Consider the following 16,100-nt stretch of genomic DNA (forward strand, 5'->3'; position numbering starts at 1 on the left):
ACCGTACTTTTAAATAATAAAAGAACGTTAAATACTGAGCAGTACACTACCATTTGTGTGCTCGCAGTCATTGAAAAAGACCGCGAGAGACGACCGAGAAGCCGCATCCTCCTGCGTCATAATAATGCGTCCACCGATACCGCAATAAAGGCAAAAACATTTTTTAATTACGAAAACGTGGAAAATGTCTCTTATACGGATTATAATCCAGACATTGCACCCTGTGACTTCTATCTATTTCCCAAAATTAAGGATTTAATTTGGGGTTTGACATTTAAGACCCCGGATAAGGCAGTTACTACGTTTCATCACCACGTCGACAAATTGCAGTCAAGTGATTGGGCCTCATGCTTCCAAAAATGGTCCGAGCGAGTGAATATATGTGCATAGAATGTAAAGGGAAACATTTTGAGAAGCAATAAATGTATTATTATGGTTATAAATGGTTTTATTCAAAAGTTACGCAAAACTTTCAGTATGCGTAAAACCTCTTCGTTAGTTTTCTTTTATTTTACGATAGAATTGCGAAAAATCGATATTTTGCAACAAGTGACGAATTTTAAAACACGGTCAAAGGGAGTGTTTTAACGTGCTTATTATAGCACCGGTGTCGTAATGTAGCACCAGATGTACTGTAAAAATTATGTTAAAAGATAATACTTACTGTTACGAATAAATATTTAGTTAACCCTTATCTTGGCATCGTAACACCCGTGATACATGGAACTTAAAAAAATCTAGCAGGTTCACTTTAATACCTAACAAAATAATTCTGCCATCAATATGTCGAGCTACCCTCCTTACTTATAGAAAAAAATAATGGACACGAGTGTCATTGTAAATTAATTATTAATAATCAACATGGCGCCGCGGAAATAATAGATTTCGGTTCGTACTGGAAGTTTTGCATTTATTTCTTATGTTAGTATATATTTTTCCATAATCTACATTTTGATATCTTTACTGTCTCTTATTGCATACATATTTACAATGCCTGCGAATTTAAAAACATTTAATACACAGAACCTTACATGAAACTGTTATGTATTATATTTGATACATTGCCAAGAACTCAGAAATATATATATCGAAAGGATTGTATTACATTTAATACATTGCCAAGTTATCGTCAAAATAGTTTCACATGATTTTTTTATTTTTTTACTTTTGTGGGGTTACAAAACATGCTTCAATTATTTAATATAGCTGGTCAAGCAAATCTTGTCAGTAAAAAAAGGCGCGAAATTCAAATTTTCTATGAGACGATATCCCTTCGCACCTACATTTTTCAAATTTGCCGCCTTTTTCTACTGACAAGATCTGCTTGACCAGCTATATTAGTTGTTGTATTATTTAGTTATGAAACTTTAATTTTTTTAAGTACTACATGTTGTTTAACTATATTTTCGTACGCTGTAGCATTATTGCTACGCCGTAGCCAGTAGCACGGAAATATATGTGTATAGCAAAAAATGGCCCCAAAGTAAAAAAAAATATTTTTTTTTAATTTTAATTATTTGTTTACTTTTCATATTTTACTCAACTTTTTGCTGACGACTTTTTTGAAACTTTAAGGGATCAAATTTTCCGCCCATGTGATCAGGTATTCGTAGATATAATTTATTTTGATAAGTTTAATAGTCATCTGATGCTTTAGATTGCGTTTAATTAGCAGTAAATGCTAATTTCTGTTGCATTACATGTTTTATTTTTATTAAAAACTACATTTTTCTTCTAAAAAGTTGGTAACTATTTTGTCTAGTTATTGGCATTGTATCAAATATGATACATATGATTTTCCGAAACTGGAAAAACCTGGATTTTTTGTCTTATTTTTTAATAGTCTAGTATGCTCAAAAGGTGACAAAAAACTAAAAAAATGTTTATATTTAAGATATTTTGAGCCTTGCCAACATAAGGGTTAAAGTTGTCAGATCTCTTGTCGAGCCAAGCTTCAAACTCTACAAGCCCTAACTTCACTAACTCTACACCTTAGTCAAAATATGTGGCTTGACTGTTTCGCTACCGCCACATGGGCATAAGGTGAAAAATTTATTAAATTCATTATTTTTAGGGTTCCGTACCTCAAAAGGAAAAATACTGAACCCTTATAGGATCACTCGTGTGTCTGGCTGTCCGTCTGTCACAGCCTATTTGCTCCGCAACTACTGCACCAATAAGTTGAAATTTGGTATACACATGTAAGTCTATAGCCCAAGGACATACATGTAAAGTAAATAATAGAAATTCAAAAATATATATATATATATATCAAATGAAGGGGCTCATTGTAAGAATGTCAGATATATTTATTCATAATTTTAAAATAAATAGTTTAGAAGTTATTTAAGAAAATACGCAAAAAATGACCATTCCGCCCCCCCCCCTTATCTCCGAATCTACTGGGTCTAAAATTATGAAAAAAATACATATATTAGCTCTTTTCCTATAGATGACAGGAAAACCTATTAGAAATGTGCAGTCAAGCGTGAGTCGGACTTAAGTACCTAGTTTTCCGATCCCTACGGGTTTTTTAAAGACATTTTACTCACTTTTCTCTAAAAAAAATATATTGTTAAAAATTGTGTAATGTACAGAACCCTTGGAACGCGAGTGCGACTCGCATTTGGGCGGTTTTTGTATTATACTTACATACAATAGTTCTTGTAGAAACGAAACGGCCAAGCCACTCACTTTTGGTGTAGAGCTAGTAAAGTTAGAGGGCTTGTAGAGTTAGAAGCTTGGCAAGAGATCTGATAACTTTTTGACAGTGCGAGCCTTATGGTTTCGTTTGGGCAACATTTTACATCAAAATGTTTTTGATGGGATTTCACTTCTTTTTGTAAGTTGTTTATGACAATCTTCCATCCCCTAATTTAAAGGGTTGGGGGTGATTTAATATTAAAAATCCTGAAATAAGTATCTGGGGGCATCTGTTACACAATGTACTTCTTACTGATTCCCCATATAAACCCTTCACCCCGTAAGGGTAAACTTTGGGGTTGAAATCTGCCTTCACCCCGTAAGGGTAAACTTTGAGGTTGAAATCTATTCTATATCCTTCCCCATAACAATACCTATCTACATACCAAATTTCAACTAAATCGGTTCAGTGATTATTGATTTCCCATACAAAATTAAACCCCATCTTCATCCCCTTAGGGATAAATTTTTTTTGAATTTATTTGTTGTTTGTGTACTAAAACTATCTTACATACCAAATTTCAGCTTCTTAGAGGACTTCAGGAAGTACCCGGTATTGATGATCATCAAGTGAGTGAGTCAATGACGAAATCGAAGTTTTTAGATATGAATAAAATCTAAAGTATAAGAGCTATGCAATTGATATGCTTAATAAGTCCGAGAACTTTGTTTATCTGGTATAATCCAACCCCAAGTTATGAGGGTTCCAAAAAACGACAAAGCGCTTCGAGAAAAGGTAGATAGTGCCCTTGCGCTTTTCTCGTCTTGGCGGGGGCACTGCCGTGCCCCCAGATGTTAAAGGATGAGACTACTGTAACTAATAAAGATTTATGTTTAGTTACCTACTATTTTCGCGTAAAATAGACAATTTTTATATCTTTAGTTATTAAGACCCAAAATAATTATTTTCACTTATTATAAATAAATCCTCCTGTTATGAAGTATCAAATATTGTTATTTGTATATGTATAACTCTTAAGTTAAAAACAATAAAATCTGTTATTACCTACTGTCAAAATGATTATTTTTTGCGGGATTAAGTAATACTCTGGTAGTGTTCAATAAGGCCCATAATAGGACTTTTATAAAAGGTATATTTTCCAAGAGTATCGTAATATTTTTATAACTATTTTGGTATAATGAAGAAACTTAAATAAATGAGAAACCTATTTGAGTGAATTTTTCATACTTCATGTCCTGTTTATTAAAAAAAAACCATTTTAATTTAAGGTGAGGCATACGTATTCCGTGTGGGCCGTATAGGCATATACGGCCCACACGGAATATACAATAAGGTAAGTGAGGCCACTTACCTTATTGTATATTCAGGATGTATACCGTGTAATATTGAGCAGTTGGTTTATAATATACATATTATGATATTGACGTTGAATAGGACAGGACATGACAATAGGAACCAGAAATAGGTATAGTTGGTCAAACCAATTTGTCAGTAAATAAAAACAAAAAACTATATTCATCCTTTTCTTTTGGGTGCTAGTACTAGTGTAAGTCAAAGATAGTATGATGATTCTCCCTGTCTATGTTTGAAATGAGACAGTCCTTTGACAAACTATGTATAGTTTTATCATTTATCAAACATTACGCAGATACCACAGACTAATAGCCCCTACAATCACATTTGGCAACAAACGCATAGCTCACTACCCCGTACCTCGCTGTAATAGTGCATGGTCTAAAAGGCATTTTTCATTTTTGGCACCATACTTATATAACAAAGCACACAAAACCCTTAATATAAACAACATTAGTAATTTTCAATTAAAAAACAAAATTAAGATTTGGTTAAAATCATTAAGTTATACTGAAGCAGAAGAGCTATTACGATGCGTGTTCTAGTACATACATTCTAAAATAACCAGACACACACGCGCGTAAACAGACAGAAACACACACATATTCTAAAAATCAGACACAGAATACTCACACACGCGCGCGTACACACACATCACAGTTTCATCTTTCTTTAAAATTAATTTTAATATTGTTAATATGTCATATAAAATGTCTAACATTGTAGCATTACCTACGCTTGTAATTGGGAAGGAACTGGCTCTTGAGACACAGGGAAACCTACTTTGAGAGCCAGGAACCAATGTTATGTAACAACTCAAAGTTGCAATAAAGATTATTTTATTTTATTTTATAGTATAGTAAAAGTTGTGAATATCTTGTACATTTTTATTACAATATTAGTCAAGATAATGAAATATAGCTGGTCAAGCAAATCTTGTCACTAAAAAAAGGCGCGAAATTCAAATTTTCTATGGAACGATATCCCTTCGCGCCTACATTTTTAAATATGCCGCCTCTTTCTACTGACAAGATCCGATTGACCAGCTGTAGGTATTTTTACTTAATAAGATATTTTAATTTCACGTAATGTCCGCATATAATTTATATATGTGCACGGTAAACAAACAAATGAATAATAAGAAAAGACAGACAGTGTTACTGAGCGGGAGGTGGGGCGAGGGGCGAGGTCTAGGTAGGCTATGATAGGCTCTCGAGCGCCGCGCCGGCGACGGACGGACCAGCGCGGCGTATCTATGAATTTCGCGCCTTTTTAACTAGATTTTACTATTACAATGCAAGCTACACACAGAAATTTCTTACTTTCCATATATACGCTGCATATATTATTTTATAGTAATAGACTTATTTTTACAGACTCTAATTCAATATTAGATCTTATAGGACAAAAAACGCATATTAATTCTAAAGCATATATCTTATTCTTCTAGCTTTTTAGCTTGCCTATTAACTTATAAATTTAGATATGTTGTTGTGGATTTATTAAACTTTAATTCAATATCGACAAAATAATAAGCTAATTGTAGTTTGACAAAGAAGCACGTTAAAAAAATTTCTAATAATTTTACATTATAAAGCGTCATACATATTATAAACAATGGAACTTAAACATTGCACTTTAATTCAATATTAAAAAATCATTACTAAAAATATATAAATACCTAATTTATATCTAACGCTCGTTCTAACTTTTCATCATATATAGCATATATGCTTAAAAATATGTCCTATATCAGATAAGTATCACTTTTTCAACTTTAGAATTATCAAAACTTTTCGTGCAAAAATCCGGTCCCACTATTGAGCTATATCTTATGGTTCGTTATATAAGTACAAGTATGACCTAATCTGAAAAACTCCAGATCGCTTCTGAACGAAAGCCACGATTGTGTTCAGTCTGAAGCGAAATTCCCTAAACTTGGCCACTTTTGCAATTCGCGCCTTTTTCTGCTGACAAAGCTGGGTTGCCAGAATATACAAAAAGGATTTGCCCAACTTTTTTATTTATGCATGGGTCATATTATTATTAGTAGAAGAAAATGGCGCCGCCGGCCGGCTTGCGGCTGTAGCCGGGGTTGGTCTGCGACGAGTGTACACCGGAGTTCATCAGCTTCACGCTGAATGGCGACCGCCGCTCGGTCAGCCCGCCGTGGTATAGCGGGTGATCCTGCAATAACACATACAGCTTGGCAAAAAAGAGTAGGAATTAAAAAGTGGCAACACTGTAGTGTCGTCCCGTTTTCTCATATTGATTGGTTAGAAAGGGACGACACTACAGTGTTGCCACTTTTTAATTTCTACTCTTTTTTGCCAAGCTGTAAACATTAGTGGTCTTGCGTGCTTTTTAGCGATAACTGATAAGCCCCCTCCAGACTATGAGCGTGAATCGCGGGCGAAGCCGCGAACGCGAGTGTGGAGTCGATTTCGCTGTCTGCGAAAATCGACTCCACACTCGCGTTCGCGGCTTCGCCCGCGATTCACGCGCATAGTCTGGAGGGGGCTATAAGACCGCCTGTTGTTTGTCTTTTCTAGAGTTGTTGTATTCATTATATTGTTTTCTGTATTGAGGTGTGTGATAAAGAGTATTTGTGATCTAATTGAGATTAGTTGCCAAGCAGACCACAGGCTCCTAAGAGCCGTGGTAAAAAGCCGGGACAACGCTAGGAGGATGACGATGAGAGCCTTTTAGTAAAGAAGACCTTTTAGATTGAAAAGTACAGCCTACAGTGAAATTATACTAACATCACATATTTGACAGTTACAAATTGACCCTTATGTATATGACTTTAAGGCTATTACGAGTAGTTATGCCGGCTACATACGTAACGATAAATCGTTGCGATAAAACTGTGCAGTCGAACGTTCCTAGTGCCTCCACACGCCTCCGATATCGGCGTCGATCGTCAGTTCTCCGCAGAAGCTCACGCAAGAAACATGTTATCCATGTCATCAAAGTTAATATGGAAGTTTAGTTTTCTTAAATTTTCTAATGTTCCGCGCAACTTTCTTATTTTTTTTCTGGTATATGAAACTTCTCCTGACAATAACCAAACAATGTATACAGACAGAGAGTGTGGAACTGCATCTTACCGAGCATCTTGAATAGATTTTCAAAGGAATTACTAAAACTTATAGAAGGACGGACGAATAGACAAGCAAGAAATATTATGAAAAGATACCTAATTAAAATAAGAGGGCAGTATACCGAAATCACCGAATTATATGACCTATTATGCTATCATGTACCTATAAAAAATATTAATTATATATGTATAAATATTTAAAATAAGACTCCTTAACTCAAAAAATCTTTTAAAGTTAAGATTAGTAGTTAAGCTTGATATTATATGATGTGCATATTTTACTGAAATAAACAGTTTAAATTTAAATTTATTTATTTTTTGCTTGACCAACTTTAAGACAAAAAGAATTAGCGAAATTGGTCCAGCCGTTCACGCGTGATGATGTGACCAAGAGAAATATGGATTCATTTTTATATTTTTCATTACATTTTTCATTATTTACTTGAGGAACGAACGTGCGCACACAAGCAAGCTATGTGAAGTACTGCCGAAATGACCGATCGCCATCCACACGCAACGATAAAACTGTGCAGTTCGCTTCGACAACGATTTTTCTGATATAATTTGCAACTGCCACCGATCAACGATTTGTCATACACACGGTTCGATTTATCTGCACAGTCGGACTGCACAGTTTTATCGCAACGATTTATCGTTACGTATGTAGCCGGCATTAAACGGTAGATCTTAGGGGTCATCCATTAATTACGTCACACGAATTTCTAGGTTTTTTGACCCCTCCCCCCTCCTTGTCACACTTGGTCACATTTGGCAAACCCCTCCCCCCTAGTGTGACGTCACATTTTTTCTACGAAATCGCCAAATCGAATTAAGTAAGTACCTAAGTATTATTAATATTTTATCAAAATATTTTTGACGATATAAATATTAGTAATTTTATAACCCAAAACTGCTTAGGAAAGAAAATTAAACGAATAATAAACACATTACCCTCCTTTGCGTCGCGCAGTCGGGTAAAAACGATTATCGTTTTAAAAACTTGTTATTTAAATGTACAGCGAATAAAATAATTTAAATAAATTTTCGGTTAATAATGAAGTTAAAGTGACGTCACAAAGTTTGTGTCTCCCCCCTCCCCCATGTCACAATATGTCACACTTTCTTGACCCCCTCCCTCCCCCTAAACGTGTGATGACCCCTTAGCGTCATATCTATTAGAGTGAATTCATAACTGTCACATGTGTGATGTTAGGATAATTTCACTGTAAGAAGTACAGGAAAAGGTGATTTAAAACTTACTTTAACAACATGAGGGCGATAATCGCACGTGTTCCTCAGCCTGCGCCAGGTGTCGCAGCCGATGGTCTCCGGCTGGAGGTATAGGTCCTCCTTGTCTGCGAACCGTTCCGTCGTGTGATTGTATGTGGCCCCTAGCACTATGTCTAGACTGTCGTCTGGAATGCTGCGAAAAGACAGAGTTATCAAATTAATAGTGCTAACAGATGGGCGTACCAGGTACCAGATCGCGACTTGGTCTGCTCAGCTTATCTGTTTCTCGCTTTCACTCATAACTGCGTCCTGAACTAATCCTGAACATTGGGTTTCAAAGGCAGGGTCTGTAGTACAGTCAGCAGCAGAAGTTGCTAAGTGGGCGAGGTGTTCAAAATGATCTTGACGCGACTTTATTATTAAGAGAATAAGAGTGTGTCAAGGTAATTTTGAACACCTCACCCGCTTAGCAACTTCTGCTGCTGCCTGTACAAGGCGAGACCGCGGTCGTCAACTTATATTACTTAATACCTATTGAATAAAACTTACTGGAACGGGTGGAAGTAGCTCATTCTTCTTACACTAGCGAGTGTGTGATGAGAGAACAACCGATATCCAGTCGAACCTTGGTGCTTTTCTTTTGTAGCAAGGATTATTTCTTTGGTGAGCACGCCCTCCTTCCTCAGATCAGGAAGGAGCTTTTTATTTCTCACTTGCTTAACTTCACCACCTTCGTCTTTAGGAGTCATGGTGTTCACTGTTATAATTTAATGAAATTAAATAAAATTACCCCAATTTGAAACTCATTATTACGGAAATAAAAACATTTAATGCTGTTGCATAGCAACGGATAGCTGTGTACAAATACTCAAACAACCTACAAAGTGAAAACCAACATTCAATGCATTCGCTGATTATACTACTCTTTGATTCGCTGTATTCTATATTTTATACAACCTCCCCCTTCCTTCACCACCCATTGCTAAAGTGGTAACACCATGATTGTGATCAGTGATCAGTGATAACTTCCGTTTCCCACTTAAGCTTAGTGAGTGTTGCAACTTGCTAATAAAGATAATTTAAATAGAAGGGTTTTTTTTAGTCACCTGATAACGTGAAACAAAATAGTTAAAAGAGTACTATGTCGTTTATCGTAATAAAAATACGCACTTAAATTACTTAAACTTATATTTAAAAAAATTACGACTGCATTACAATGCTTTTAAATTTCATTTACTTTAATTCATTTTCTAAAAATGGGAATTTTTAAGACGGTACATGGCAACTCGGCGACCACCGCATCAAATCAAATGCGCACCGCACCGCACCGACGCCATTTTTCTATCAATGAAGTCATCATAAGTTGCGTGCTCTCAGGACGCCATTTTATTAAAATAATAGATTCAATTATCTGCAGTGAAAACGGTTTTAATTTATATTAGTGAACGTTAAGTAAGTTCAAAATGAGTTACGGAAGACCTCCGCCGCGTATTGACGGCATGGTGTCGTTGAAAGTGGACAATCTCACATATCGTACTACCCCTGAAGATTTACGCCGCGTTTTCGAAAGGTGTGGGGAAGTAGGCGACATTTATATTCCCCGTGATCGTTACACAAGGGAAAGCAGAGGATTCGCTTTTGTCAGGTATTATTTTGTCGTTATTACTAATGATTTTTGCCGGCGTAAAATGGCCACGCTTGGGTTAACCTTGCTTTGGTTGTTTGTTGTAGGTTTTACGACCGACGCGACGCGGAGGAAGCGCTGGACTCGCTCGACGGGCGCATGCTGGACGGAAGGGAGCTGCGAGTGCAGATGGCTCGCTACGGAAGGCCTTCGTCGCCCTACAGAAGCCGGTACGACCGCAGACGCAGGTACGGTGTTGTAGCCTACCGTGTTCTGTCAAATTTATTTATGACCATGACTAATGAGTTTTTTTATTACATAGCAATTGATAGGATTGTCTACAAATCCTTTATATGTTATTATTAATTATTATCTTGTCTACTCTTTTGAAGTAGGTAAATTAATTTGTTAACAGTCTCTACCACCTTTTAGTCTTTAAATCAGTGTCTGTCAAATGGGGCACGAGATAAAAGAACCAATATTAACATTATAATTACTATACACTCCTCACAAGTAATTATATTTTACAAATAAACAAACTCATTAATTCTTATTGCTTTGTATATGATAATGTTTTTAAATAAATATGTTTCTATCTGCATTATTTAGGACATCACTCACCTGAAGCTCGGCAGGATTGAATTAAAGTGCCAAAGCAGTCTTCACATTAGATGGGGATCTGCACGCCGCTCCGGTGTGCGAGCGGGTCATAACTACACGCACAGCACTGTCACAGAGTAGTGTGCATCCACATCAGTGTGACGACTGCATAAACTGCAGCTGACCAATATATATTTCCAGTGGTTCCCGCTCCGGGTCTCGCTCGCGCCGCCGCTCGCGGTCTCGCTCGCGCTCCCGCAAGCGCTCGTACTCGCGCAGCCGCTCGCGCTCCCGCAGCCGCAGCCGCTCGGACTCCAAGAGCTCGCGCGGCCGCTCCCGCAGCCGCTCGCATTCCAGGTCCCGCTCCAGGCATTGAAGTGCTGAGTAAGTTTTAATATTGTCGCACAATTTATTCAAAACCAATGCAAAGGCACAAAAATAATTTAGAAAGTCGTATCTTTGGATCTGTTATATTTTAGATAATTATTCACTGATATTTGTATATTTGACAACATTATTATTTTTGTCATCTGTGTTTGTTTGTCATAAATAAATGTATTTCTATTCTATTCTATATAAGATACTGTTGCATATTGCAGTTAACTTAAATACCATGACAAATTTACAATTATTCAATTGTACAGCGGGACTTAATTGCATATTTAAGTTTTTAAAATTCCAAATAAAATTGCTTACTTATTGTTTGTGTCATAATAAAATTACTCTATGAATAAAATATGTAAGAAATTAGCCTATGACCTGAACTGAAAACATGCTAAATAAGTCAGAAATTTCTGGAGCAACTTTCAGTTCTTCCAAAAGACGAGGATCTTTTCTATACACATTCTATATTAACTAAACATTATGCTTTTTTGTTCCAGGTTGAGAGTACCGGTTTAGAGCTGAAGCTGTGCCAGCTATCTCGTGCACTCTTCGGCCAAGGTACTAGCTCTCACTTACTCTAGCCCCACAGACCTAACTATGTCCGACATAGTGGCAAATTTTAACGTAACAAATTACCTTTTAAGTTCTTAACTTAGATTAACAACAACTCTTAATGATTTTGTCTTCTTTTTTTATTATTTGCATTATCAGACTGTTATGTAGCAAGTTGATAACTTATCAGATATCAAATTTTCCCGAATGATTTTTAATTTGTGTAATTAGGCTCAAGTTCAGTTCTAATTATTTTACTACATATAAATAAGGCTCCTAGACACAAATGCTTGTGTATTGTGTTGTGTTATTCTCAAAAAATCTATTTAAGGAGAATATAATTGTGTATTTAGAAATGTATAAAATAATAATTCATCAGTTTGTGTAATTAATCACCAATTAGGTGTGACCATAAAGGTCCTTAGATATATTTCAGGTTAGAATCATTACCCAGGAGATCATGTACTACCCGTGGGCATTATGGGCTAAATTGGGACTTATTGGGACACCCTCATGATGTGTGGTAACAGAAATTAACAACCAAATGCCTTTCAGTTCACTTTTTTTTTGTATAATTTCAAAATTATTAATTCCGCTAAGGTACTATGCCCTTGAAATGAACAAATTAGTCAAAAATTTACAAGAAGTTTACATACATACCTACACTTTCGTAATTGGATAAATCAAAATACAAATTGGATCATTTTCAGTCAATAATTTGTAATTAATTGCATTTAAGCAGTAGCACCCACGGCTGACAGCCAAAAATAAGTAACTTTTTGCTGGCAATGACCCACATAAAATCTATTTGCAATATGCTTTGAAAGTGTAATTGTATGAACAAGGACATGTTATTTTAGATTGAAATTTTAATTGTAATGTACCATCGTGCACACTGTTTGCTGGCAATTCGTAAACCTTACTAAACAAAGGTCCACGGATGGTCAATTGAACAGTGTTTGTGTAGTACAATATTAACGTATGTATGTGTGTGCTCAGGGCGCGGAGCGCGGGTGTGGAGGGTGCGGGGAGGCGGGGCGAGGGCCGCGGGGGGTTGCGGAGCCGACAACTGCTGTTTTGCTGTTGTTGCTGTTCATAAAGTTATGAGTAAAATTTTTATATTATTGACCAACCAGACTTGTCTCACGTAGGTACTTAAATGACCCATACGTTTAACAGTATCTTTTAAACAGCATTTATTCCTAATAAATTAAAAAATGTACTTTTGAAGTTAGAAACTAGTAATGACAGATGCTGTGCTGGTGATCGCGGACTAACGTTTGCATTTGTTTGGCAGGCCGCGAGCAGGTGCCGCTGGCCTGCTGTGGCAGTTTCCCGCTGATTGCTGTGTTTGCAGACTTTCCAGATGCGTCTAGGTTTCATGTACAGGACTACGCCCCCCGCCGATGCGAGTTAGCTTAGTACACCCATATATTTTCTTTCGAGATTTTATTTAGAGTTAGATTTAAGATTTTTGAAGTTGCAAGAGAGAAGACATCGACTGGACACCTGGGACTTGGATTCTGTATGTAGGTTAAAATGTCGTAAATAAATAGAGTTAACACAAGTGGTTTTGTTTTATTTGTGAACACTACAGAATAGATCACCCATCATTTTGTTTTCGTAACTATGATATTCTAACACGTTAAATCAACTTTTGCCATGGTTACATTACACGTTTTCCTAGGTTTCTGAAATATGGTATTTTTATTATTAACTTACGCCCCTTCCAGAATGAGCCATTTACCAAGCATTAGTAGGTAACTAAACATGTTACAACAGTAGTACTATTGTCCCCTGGCTGACGGCCTGACGGGACAGAATAACAAGAAATAATTAATCCAACCATATATAGCCGGCAGGGCTAGAATTAACAAAAATTTAGCTTCTGTAGCTCAATGCTCCAAAAAGGGGTCGGCAAACTTGAGAGCAACCGCAGTCGAAGTCATCAAGAAATAAAGTCCAATAGCCAAGTTTGGTCTGCGGTTATTGTTTGTTTGCCGATCACTGCTTTTCGTCAGTAGCGACATTTGATGTCAAGTAGGTGTATTGATAGTTCCACTACTTGACGTTAGATGTCGACTACAGTCCGTTTTTTTAGCATTAGAAAGAACTTCGCAGAAGTAAGCTTGTGGTTCCAAATCCGGCACTATTAGCGGTAATAATTTGAAGTAAATTATATGTATTGACCATGCTTCATTAGATAATTCAATAATTATTAACAATTAAAGAGCCTGATAAAAACTGCACGCTTGCTTCTGTGGAGTTCTTTCTAATGCTAAAAAAACCGAAATATACGAAATAACTCTTTTTGGCAGGGGTGTGAAACTCTTGACTTCAACCAAACCATACCGAACTCTGCTCTGCATTGCTCCGAGCAATTATTAGGGTTGACACTTGACGTCCCTGTTTATTGTTTTTAGAGCAGTGCATCTCGCGCCTTCACTTGCTTCAGCTACAGGCAGGCAGGTAATATAAGTAAATAAAGAGTGGTAACTCCATACATTAGTTTTATTACCAAAACCAGGGGTGCGAAACTCCTGAGATCGGCCAAACTCGGCTCAGCATTGCTCCGAGCAATTATTAGGGTTGGCACCACTTGACTTCTTTTTGCGTGCACCACCACAGATAAGATAATGGCTTGAATTTTGACAACCCTAAATAGCCGAAAGGGATAGTGCCATATATTAGAAAGGGATAGCAAGTAAAACTACAAACTGAAAAATAAAATGATTCATTGTTTCATAATATTAAAATTTACAACTAACACACCATTCTTGGCACTCCCTACTTTGAACCATCTCCCTGACTTGTGTTCTTGTCCAATGGCTGCATACAACTGAGTCCCGTCACTAGTAAAATGCATGGAATTCACAAACCCATTGATTTCTATACTAAACATAGGTGATACTTTTCTATATGCATCACTGACTTTCCATAACCTAATAAAGTTATCATAGGAACCCGACGCAAACACATCGGAGTTTAACAGTGTAGCTAAACTTGTTATCCATCTAGGTACATTATTTTCTGATCCATGGGCCTCTGTAACCGTGCACAGTGGTTTCTTTTTCAACACACTCCATACACACAAGGAGCCATTGTCACTTCCCGATACAAAATGCTCCTCATCTAAAAGTTTTACTTCATCCAAGCTACCTACTGGTCCATTGAATATTAACTGTGATTCTTCTACTATCTTCCATATCCGAACTGAAGCGTCTCTACCACCGGCCGATATTGCTCTTTCTCTTGTCAATGCATCAATGGCTGTAACAGAAGACTGGTGACCAAATAATGTTTCAACATAAGCCATTTCATCTAAAGACCAAATTTTTATAGACCGGTCTTTGCTTGCTGAATACAATTCATGAGTATTTTTCCTAAACACAAGTCCTGTCACTTTGTCTTTATGGCCTCTGAAGGTATGAACGTGTTTCAATGTAATGGGGTCCCATATTTGCACATCTTTGGACTCATCTGAGGATGCAAGGTATTTCATGTCTGAGGATAGGGCTAGTGCTGCTACACACCCATTAATATACTTGGAATGTGTTTTGAAGGTCAGGCTGCCGAGTTTCCGCTTCTCCTTGATCCCCCACTTGACTATAGTGCCACACTTGCTGCCTGTGAATGCGAATTGACCGTCACTGCTCACGCACACACAAGTCAAAGGTAGCTTGTGTTCGCGGGCTCGAATCAATCTAATATCACTCTCAGCTGGAGCCACGTAGTTGTCCGCTACTTCCACGCGTAGTTTACCCTTCTGTTCTAAGTAGTCCCTCTGCAAGCGCTTCCCGATCGCGTCGTCGTCCACCTCTTTTAGCTCTGCACGCTTCGCTTCTTCTTTCTCTATTTCTTCTAGATACTTCTTCGCGAGCCGCAGTTTCTTCTGCTCCGCTGTTTCATGGTCACTTTCGGATTCCTCAGCATCGGAAAACTTTTTAAAATCTACATCACTGCCTGAGGAATCGTGGCCGTTTTCGAGGTTAGAAACATCTTGTCTCTTCGGCTTAACTTTTTTGATTTTCTCGCCTTTTCTTTTGTGGACTTGCCTTGATTTTCCTTTTAAGAAGAAGGATGAAGACATTTCTCTAAATTTGCTTACTCCAATCTTATATTTTTATTAAGAAATCTCAAATTTAATTCCATACACCACACGTGTAGGCGACTTTCGTTGTTGACGTTTGACAACTGCTTAAATCCTGTCAAAATAGGTCTGTTCGAGCAATAGTTAAAGTCGTAATAAAAATAATTTTAATGAATAAATTAGATTCTAGCTTTTCAAAATCGTCAGTCGATTTTAATTGAAGGGCCTATAAAATTAGACCTCTTTCACACGAGTGCCTTACCAACGCAAGTTAAAAAAGCGTTTGAACGACACAAATGAATACATGTGTATTTATTCACACGATGGAGGTGGCGCTTTTTATCAAGCGTTGTTGGATTTTCGACTTTACACCTTGGTAGTTCAATCGAATTTAGCGTGGGGTAAGATTCAAGCGCTTTTTTAATGCGCGTTGAAAAAGCTCTCGTGCGAATGGAACCTAATGCAGATCAATAGAAATTGCAATTTTCTTTTTAGGGTT

The 16,100-nt window shown here is 37.0% G+C and overlaps 3 protein-coding genes across 4 annotated transcripts; 1 reads left to right on the plus strand and 2 right to left on the minus strand.

Annotated features, from left to right (window-relative positions):
• Window positions 1–6,056: 6,056 nt before the first annotated feature.
• Window positions 6,057–9,212, minus strand: LOC134667593 (protein CFAP276). Its single transcript, XM_063525025.1, has 3 exons — window positions 8,901–9,212; window positions 8,382–8,544; window positions 6,057–6,205 (listed from the first exon to the last, which is right to left on the minus strand). Exons 1-3 carry the CDS (start codon window positions 9,098–9,100, stop codon window positions 6,065–6,067), a joined length of 504 nt encoding a protein of 167 aa, XP_063381095.1. The 5' UTR covers window positions 9,101–9,212; the 3' UTR covers window positions 6,057–6,064.
• A 460-nt stretch (window positions 9,213–9,672) lies between these two features.
• Window positions 9,673–13,076, plus strand: LOC134667198 (serine/arginine-rich splicing factor 2). 2 transcript variants are annotated; one of them, XM_063524520.1, is made up of 4 exons: window positions 9,673–9,996; window positions 10,083–10,223; window positions 10,777–10,959; window positions 11,457–13,076. In XM_063524520.1, exons 1-3 carry the CDS (start codon window positions 9,815–9,817, stop codon window positions 10,949–10,951), a joined length of 498 nt encoding a protein of 165 aa, XP_063380590.1. In that variant the 5' UTR covers window positions 9,673–9,814; the 3' UTR covers window positions 10,952–10,959; window positions 11,457–13,076. The 2 variants fall into 2 exon arrangements, with proteins under 2 accessions (XP_063380590.1, XP_063380591.1); XM_063524521.1 differs by having other exon boundaries at window positions 10,083–10,205.
• A 1,153-nt stretch (window positions 13,077–14,229) lies between these two features.
• Window positions 14,230–15,688, minus strand: LOC134667127 (U3 small nucleolar RNA-interacting protein 2). Its single transcript, XM_063524409.1, has one exon. It carries the CDS (start codon window positions 15,599–15,601, stop codon window positions 14,246–14,248), a length of 1,356 nt encoding a protein of 451 aa, XP_063380479.1. The 5' UTR covers window positions 15,602–15,688; the 3' UTR covers window positions 14,230–14,245.
• Between the last annotated feature and the right edge of the window lie 412 nt (window positions 15,689–16,100).

Source organism: Cydia fagiglandana, chromosome 9 (genome assembly GCF_963556715.1).
Source record: "Cydia fagiglandana chromosome 9, ilCydFagi1.1, whole genome shotgun sequence".
Taxonomy (NCBI): domain Eukaryota; kingdom Metazoa; phylum Arthropoda; class Insecta; order Lepidoptera; family Tortricidae; genus Cydia; species Cydia fagiglandana.